Source organism: Gracilinanus agilis, chromosome 2 (assembly GCF_016433145.1).
Source record: "Gracilinanus agilis isolate LMUSP501 chromosome 2, AgileGrace, whole genome shotgun sequence".
Lineage (NCBI taxonomy): Eukaryota > Metazoa > Chordata > Mammalia > Didelphimorphia > Didelphidae > Gracilinanus > Gracilinanus agilis.
Genome location: NC_058131.1, coordinates 241,560,770 through 241,569,484, shown reverse-complemented (window position 1 = coordinate 241,569,484; position 8,715 = coordinate 241,560,770). Strand labels below are relative to the sequence as shown.

At 42.0% G+C, this 8,715-nt stretch overlaps 1 protein-coding gene across 1 annotated transcript in view; it reads right to left on the bottom strand.

Annotated features, from left to right (window-relative positions):
• The window catches only part of EYA2 (EYA transcriptional coactivator and phosphatase 2), a 167,064-nt gene that overhangs the window by 26,141 nt on the left and 132,208 nt on the right, over nucleotides 1-8,715 (bottom strand). The window contains exons 10-11 of the mRNA XM_044663808.1: nucleotides 8,497-8,555; nucleotides 3,092-3,252 (exon numbers count right to left, since the gene is read on the bottom strand). Of these exons, the coding sequence (XP_044519743.1) occupies nucleotides 3,092-3,252; nucleotides 8,497-8,555 (220 nt within the window). The remainder of the gene's footprint in view (nucleotides 1-3,091; nucleotides 3,253-8,496; nucleotides 8,556-8,715) is intronic.

Below are 8,715 nucleotides of genomic sequence, written 5' to 3'. Positions count from 1 at the left end.
AGACAGCTCTCTCTCTCTCTCTCTCTCTCTCTCTCTCTCTCTCTCTCTCTCTCTCTTTAAACCCTTATTTTCTGACTTAGAAATGATACTAAGGATTGGTTCTAAGGCAGGCAAGCAGTAAGGGCTAGGCAATGGGGGTTAAGTGACTTGCCCAGGATCACACAGCCAGGAAGTATGTGAGGCTACATTTGAACCCAAGACCTCCTGCTTCCATGCCTTGTGCTCTATCCATTGAGCTTTCTAGCTGCCCCTTGAAGATCTAATTCTGAGACAGGTGAAGAGCTCATAGTCATTCAGTAAGTCAACTTTCTTGAACCACAATCAGTGCTTCTAGTACCATATATTATCTCCATCTTGAACTCAATTTCCTTTGTGCTGTCCTATGGCACCTTCTCCAAGGCTCTCACACAAAGTGGATGCCAAGTAGAAGTTCTGGTAATGACTTGAGCTCCCACTATTCCAGACATGCTCTCAGGCTTCCGTTTCCTTGCCCACCCACCCACCTAAAGTTCACTCAAATCTTTCTGCTTCAAGTCTTGGCCCTTTCTTTCTCTCTCCTTCCATCATGTCTCTGAATCACTTCCTCCCAAAGGTGCGTTTCTTAAGCCTCTCCCATTATCCTCCAACACAGCCATACTTTCCTTTCTCTTCCCAGATGTCTTCTCCTTTTCCTGATTCATGCAGAGGCTGGCCCAGGGGCTCCCAGTGACCCACAGAAGGCTGCTGGCTACAGGTCTTGTCTCCCAAGACTGACTCTCCCCAACTCAGCTCGTCACTGCTGAACCACCAGCCTGAGCAAAGAACTGCTTGTTCCATTCCATATCCCACTAGTTGTTAACAATACCCCTGGCCCAAGAATGACACCTCTGGTAATTTCCCCTCAGCTTATGTGAAAATTAAGCAATACTGACAGAGGACCAGGGCATTTCCTGGAGCTTAGGGGACCTTCTGGGAGGACCGGGTGGTTCAAGGCAAAACAGATGGCAGTTCATGGCAAGTAACAAATTACAGAATCCTTCCCTCCGTTTTCCCAGACCATCCTATTTCCTCTCAACAGGATCAGAGTAGGGGGTTGGAAGAGGCCTGAGAGTTCAGCTAGTCCAATCCCTATTCATATTAAAAAGTATAAAGCTGCATCCATCCTCTGCTTCAACACTTCTAGAGATGGGGAACTCACTATTTTATGAAAGAATCTATTTCATGACCAGACAGTTCTGGCTGCCAGAAAGTTAGAATAGATGTTTACTGATTGATTTCTTAGCTAAAGAGGGCTTCCCTACAACATTCACTATCCCCAGTGTCTTTGGGGACACAGGACAAATCAAATCCTGCTTTCCCAATATTACCTACCTATCAGCTATATGAAAATAGAGATCAAATGCTTTCAAAATCTCCTCTTCTCCAGACTACACACCCCTAATTTATAGGATTTTGATTGGAAGGGGTCCCTGAAATCATCTAGTCCAATACCTTAATTTCACAAGGCAGCTAGGTGGCATAATAGAGTCAGGAAGACCAGAGTTCAAATTCCACCTCAGACACTTATTCACTGTGTGATCCTGGGCAAGTCACTTCATTTTTATTTGCCTTATCTGTAAAATTGGGATAATAATCATCCCCACCTCTTAGGGTTGTTGGGAAGATAAAAAGATAATGTTTATAATGCTCTTTACAAACTCTAAATATATAAATGCTAGTTGTTATTGTTATTATTATTTTATAAATAATGAGGGAAGTGGGGTTTTGAGAGGTTAAAAGATTTATGCAAGCATACTGGGGTTCAAATCCAGGTCTCTTGACCCAAAATCCAGTGGGTGCATCACTAAACTCTACTGTCTTAAGAGATCGCCAGAGGATGTGGTTTTAAGTCCCCTCATTACCCCTGACGCCCTCATCTGGATCTTCCTGAGCTTATCAATGTTCTTCCTAATATCCAACACTCAGAATGGATATAACACAAAGCAAGTGTCTCATAAAACTTAGTCTTACAGCCAAGAGTAAGAAATCTCTAAGTCTGGCAAAAGTTCTACAGTTCTGGTTCCATCGATATCCAGTGACTTGATCTATCTAAAGCTGCCTCCATTTAGTCTCATAATGCTGGGATAAAAGGCAGGGCTGGCCAAAGTGGCTCCCTTCCCCTCCTGATCTGTTTCTAATGCTGGAAAATCCGCTATTCAAGCCTCATTCATAGGAGCATGGGATTTGAGAGCTAGAAAGAACCTTAGAAATCCTCTAGTTCAATCTCTTCATATTACAGATAAAGAGTCTGAGGCCTCGAGAGAAGTAAGGTAGATCACCCACATATTAAATGGAAGAACCAGCATTCAAGCCTAGGACTTCTGACTTGAACTACAGTGCAATTTTTGTGAGTTTGCCTCTTGTTAAGGATAGGCAAGTGCAAGAGGTTCGTTATCCACGAAGGAATCCTCTTCTCTTTCAGTCTCTCCTAGATTCCCACCCCAGGTGAGTTAGGCTAATTTTTTGCCTGAAAAGCCACGATGGGGACATGATTGATCTAGAGACCTTGAAGAGAAAGGTGCTCGGTAGGTAGGATGCAGGGTTCGTTTGCAGAACTCTGGTCTTTCCTTCCTCAAACATTGATATTGTTAAAGTAGATCACCAGCCAAAAATATCTCTAAACATCACCAGGAAGTGGAATGTAAGAAATTTCTTGGCAGCTGTCCTATTAAGGACACTGGAAGCCTCCCTCCTTCTCATACCCAATAGACTGTAGGCTCCCAGAGAATAGGGATAGTACCTCATCTAAATTCTGCAATTCCCCACCCCCCCAACATCTGGCACAGTAGGTGCTTAATAAACATTTGTTGAATCAATAATAAGGGAACTGGAGCATTTCTTTTCTTTTGAGAAACGATAAATCTTTCCTGTGCTTTACATTTTTCAAGTCACCACTTTCACATACCATTAGTCCAAAACAACATTCTTATTGTAAGACAGGACAGGGAGTGCTCTCCTCATTTAATAGGAGAGATTTAAATAGGCAGATTGACTCCCACAGTGAATTAGTGGAAGAGCAGAGTAGGAGGAAGTCTCTTTTTTTCCCACCCTCTCAGGGCTTCTGTCCACTCACCCCCAACATTATTCTTGTACATGTTGTACATCTCCTTCACTCGTCGGTAGCGGAATGCCAACTTCCTCATCCAGTCGACTCCCCCATGAACTCCAGAGCCCAGACAGAGGTTGGCCCCTGCCGCTGAACTATGAAAACCGTCTGCTGAGAAGTTATACGTACTGTGGAGTGGGGGGAAAGGGTACAAGGGGTCAAGGGGAAGATGAGCAAAAGGGAGTAGGAAGGAGATAAAGATGGAAAAAGTTAATGTGGGCACACCCCAAAGGTTTGAAGAAGCTGATCCCCTATTCCCTTGGCAGTCCAATAAAGTCTATAGAACCCCTTCTCAGACTAATGTTTTTAAATAATCGAAGAAAATACCACACTTCAGTGAGAGGCTACTAAAAATAAAGATGCCATTTTTTTCTTTTCTTATCTCATTTCACAAAATCTATTTATGGCCCCAAGTTAAGAACTGGGCTCACGAGGAACAATTAAATGGGAGAAATGAAAATAACAACTGGTTGGTAGCTGTGAATCTGAAGAGAGAAGAAAGATGCTTCGTGAGATCCAGGGAGTCTCTTTCTTTCCTTCTCTCCACTACCCACTAGTTTATTTTTGTAAAGAAGGCCATGGCCACTGTGCTGACTTCTCCAGAGGACAAAAATTTTTCCTCCCCATCATCTTCTCCTATCGAGGAATGACATGACTAACAGATTTGGGGCTCAGTCCCAGTAATACAGCCCTGCCCGGTTCATTCCTCTCTCGCTTAGAGGGATGATCATGAATTTATTGAGCGTGAACAATGAAATCAGTTTCCCTGTGAAATTGGCGGACATATCAAATGCTGGCAAGCAGTATGCGTGCTCCTCCAGCCTTCCCCGCACATGGTTAGTGTTACTCTGAACAGACACACAGGCCTCTTGGCTGGGGCTCTCTCTGGGAAGAGGCTTTGCTGATGGATGTTAACGAGCCAGGGAATGGGCTGACATATGGCGGATGAAGCAATGAGCTTGCTATAGGACACCTCAGGTCCAGAGCGTGACAACTGGGTATTTTAAACCAGTCACTGATTTTTGCTCTGGAAGGGATGTAAACTTTGGGTTTCTGAGACTACGGCAAAATCTAAGCCAAAGGGAGATTAAAAGTGTCTATGATGAAGTCCAGAAGGGAAAAGTCCTAAAGAGTATAGAATTAGTTAAATCATGGTTTTTGCTTTATAAACATCATAGATGGCCGCTAGCTGTCAGAGCTACGAGGGACCTTAGAGATCATCTAGCTTAGGGGCTCTTTGCCTGGTTATGGATCACCACCCTGAGCACTCTGATGAAGTCTATGTGATTGGTCTCCTCAGAAGAAGGCTTTTAAATGAATAAAATACATCAGATTATAAAGGACCCAGTGATATTGCAATATAGCTATAGTTAAGTTCTCATATTCGGTTTACAATTGAGGCAGGACTTAAACCTGGGTCTTACGGATCTCGGTCCAATACTTTTCCCACAATATCGCACTATAGACTATACCACGTTACCAAATAGGTTTAAAAAAATGAAGCAAATGGTCACACCGAGTGAGTTGGTTTTTTCCCCCTACTAAATTTTGTTTGTTATTACAGCTCCCAATGTTGAAAGTAGTTTTATTGCAGAAGATGCCTTTACAAATAAATAGTGCCGTGAAGTCTGGCTTGCGCCTGACTAGACCATCAGAACAACACCTCCCCGCCGACCCCTAGCTGGATCTCTCACAGTTTGGCAGGAGCCCTAATTCTTCCAAGCTACAAGGGGAAAGGGAAAGTACGCTTAATTTTAAATCACAGAAAAACTTAGTTTAACGAATAACTTCTAATGTCTTCCCTTGTTATCAATCATTGACCAAGCATCCAAAGGGATAGAAGCTGAATGTTGCCTCCTCTATCGCTTTGTTTGAGGTGAGAACAGTAAAAGGTGAAAACAAAGACAAAACCCCTCAAATCTAAAAAGGAAGGGTCCTAGAATTCTTGAATAATTGTACCCTAAATAAATAATAACTATGACAACAGCTAACATTTCCATAGCATTTACTCTGGGCCAGGCACTTGGCTAAGCACTTCACTAATATCTCTTTTGATCCTTACAACTCTAGGACATAGGTGCCATTATTACCCCCATTTTACAAATGAAGAAACTGAGGCAAACAGAGGTAAAGTGACTTTCTCAGTCACATAGTCAGTGTCTGAGATCAGACTACAGGCCTACCATTCCGTCCACTGTGCCTGTTAGCTGCCATTGCTTGGATTGATGGGATGAGTGGTAATATGGTCACAAAATTCCATGAAATAAATATATAATCTTGGAACTCTTAGTTGAGTGCACAGGACTCAGACATTGAAAGAATCTGATCCCAGAGTGGGGGAAAAAGTGTCCTTGTGCATTTCCTAAACAGTCTAAGTTAGGTCATCAAGTTGGATCACTTTACACTTTAGAAAGGACTATGCTAAACGAAGTCATTCATTAGAGATTAAACCCAAAATCAATTTTGGGGGGTGTCTCAAAAGTCTTAAGGCAGTTTAAAGCTGCTAAATCTTAAAACTGCCCTAAGACTTTTGGAACATCTTATACAAGCACCTTGCAAACTTCAAATGTAAGCTACTGCTATTATTATTGTTTTTGGTCTGAGATCTGCTTCTAATAACTCTTCTTCTTCCTCACATTGTATGGTGCTTCACAGTTTACAAAATTTTTTCTATATAATAACTCCACAAAGTAGGTTGTTGTTTGAGTGTTATGCATATTTTACAGAAAAGGAAATTGAGGCTCAGGGAGGAGAAGGATTCCTCCAGGGTCACATAGCATGTAGCAGAATTAGGACCCCAAACCAGGTCTTCCAAAGCCAAGTCTTTCCATTATACCATGATGCTTTTCTTAAAAAGCACTGTCTATAATAGTCCTGGGAAACCAGCACAAAGCAGGTATTATAGCCCCCATTTTACAGATGAGGAGGGAATGGACGAATGTTTCTTAATTTAACTCTAAAAGTTGGGAAGTCATTGGCTTGCTCAGTCCTTTTGGCATGGCTGACCAAGCTTTATTTCCTACCAGGTCTGAATTTTGGAAAGACTGGTGTTGGAGAATAAATATTTGAAGGGTTGATTAAATTTTAGCCAGCAAGACTTTGCATCACTTCTACATGTGGGGTCCAGGATTCTATGCCTGCTTCTTTGCTTTCTTGGTGAAATATCGTAAAAGCATTATTTGGCAGAGGTGAAAAGGTCTTCAGGGATCATCTAGTCTAACTCCCTCATTTTACAGAGGGGGGAAACTGGGGCTCAGTGGGACAATGACTTCTCCAAGGTCACACAGTAGAGGGAAAAGGAACTAGAACTCAGTTTCTTGATTCCCAGATATTTCTACGACAGCATTTTGTTAGAAGAAGCAACCTCAAACCAAATTCTTCTTAACTATGTAGACAATTCTCCTGTGCTCAGATAGCACTGAAGCAAATCTACTTTTTAAAAGAAAATATTTAGGGTATGGAGTTGCAAAGGTTGGCTGTATCTTGAATCTCTCTGCTGGTGGATTGCTCTAAATAAATCCCAATTCTCCCCAACTTGCTTCCCACTGATCTAGCTCTTCCATCTCTTTTACAGGAATTTATAAAAAGGATGGTCTACTGTGGCCTTCTTTTGTATGGAAATCTGGAAACTAAGAATCTTTTTTTACATTTTAAAATAAAATTTTATTGTATGTAGAAATGAAAATAAGTCATTCTTTGCTCAACGGTGTACAAAAGGTAGAGGAGTAAGAATCTGGCCTGTAGGCCACAGTTTCCAGGTTCCCCCAGATTTTGGATAACTGTAATTTCAGATTTTATGTTTACCCTCTCTTTAAAGTTTTGGTTCAGTTTGAACTGATGCTGGTGTCGATACAGATCACGAAGGGTGCTTCATCCTTATCCATCTATAGTCTCTAGGATTTTTAATTTTGGAATTTAAAAATCTATCAATGAAGTCAAGTCCAGAAAGATGCAGCAAGCTATGACTAAGAGATCTTTCAGGGCCACCCTGCCTACAACCCCTCCCTGGGGCATTACAATAGGGCCTCCTTAGCTCTGGGTCTGCAGCAAGGGCTGAGGGAGTCTCTTCTGCTTCTACTTTCACTTTTTAAACGTTTTTGTGTATGTGTGTGTGCTGGGAGGATGATACGCCAAGAAATGCAGGAGCTGGGAGGGAGAACACACGGGTCGGCCGGTGTTTGCTTAAATCCACAATTTCAGCCATCCGTGTTAGATCCTGGAACATTATCCTCCAAGGAGATGGGGCCCGATTGTACTAATTTTCCAAAGCAGCTGGTACTGTAAAACAGAAGACTATACTTACTATACTTGGAGTCAGAAGACCTGGGTTCTCATCATGCCTTTGCTACTTACTGGCTACACAGATTGGAAAATGTCTGAGATGTCATCTTCTCCAACCCACTCTTATAATAGAGGAGGAAACAGAAGAACAGAAAGGGAAAATGACTGGAATTGAACCCTGGTTGCCCGACTCCAGGACTAGGACTCTTTCCACTCCACCACTCTACCCATATGACTGTAGGTAAGTCATGATAAGCCTCAGTTTTCTCATCTATAAAATAGACATAATAGTTATACTACCTACCGAAGAGAGATGTCATGAAGAAAGTGCTGTAGGAACTGTAATGCTTTATGGAAATCCGAGTTATTGTTCTCATCATCCTTATTATCAATCAATCAATCAATCAATAAATAATAATAATAATTATTATTATTAAAATCAACATTCTAACATCCCTTTAAGCAATTTGATTATCTAATACTCTGTGAACCAATGACATGGGCTTCTTTGTGGTTCCTTACTCAAAACATTCTCCCTACTCTGACCTTTTCACCGACTGTTCCCCATCCTTGGAGTTCTCTCCTTTCTCATCAATGCCTCTGGGCTTCAAGTCCCAGCTAAAACTGCATTTTTTAATGGGAAGCCTTTCCCGATTTCCCTTAATTCTAGTGCTTTCCAACTCTATTGGTTAGCTCCAATATAACCTGTCTCCATTTTGTTTGCATAGACTTTTTTCTCCCTCACTTGACTTTAAGCTTCTGGAGAGCAGGGACCATCTTTTGCCTTGCTTTGTATTCTCAGCCCTTGGTATAATGCTTAGCACACAGTAGGTGCCTTTGTTGACTAAATAAATCAAAATACAAAAGCGATGGTGGTCATAGTTATTGGAATGAGAGGGGGCAGTAAGAATCCTCCTGATTTCAGAGCTAGGGGAGGCAGAAGTCATCTTTGGTGTGGTCCCAGAAGGTGTAAGAGAAATAAATTTCCAGATGACGACCATCACTCTCATCCTTAAAGATGTCTTTCAGGAGAATCATTGAATGGGGAGTGGGGGAAGGGAGGAGGGATCTCCCCCCCTCAAATTCCCCACCTCAAATCCTGGCCATTGTCATCCGATGAGACATCGTCAACATGGATCTGGTCACAGTCCTGAGAAGCATTTGGCCAAAGAAGAGAAAGAGAAGGGATGGGGAGAGTGGGAGGAAAAAAAGGAAACAAGAAACATCACTTTTTAATTTGAAATAACTGCTGGGAGCAGGTTTCCTATGCTCTCATAATTGTGCTGAGGGCGGATATTAAGGAACGATAC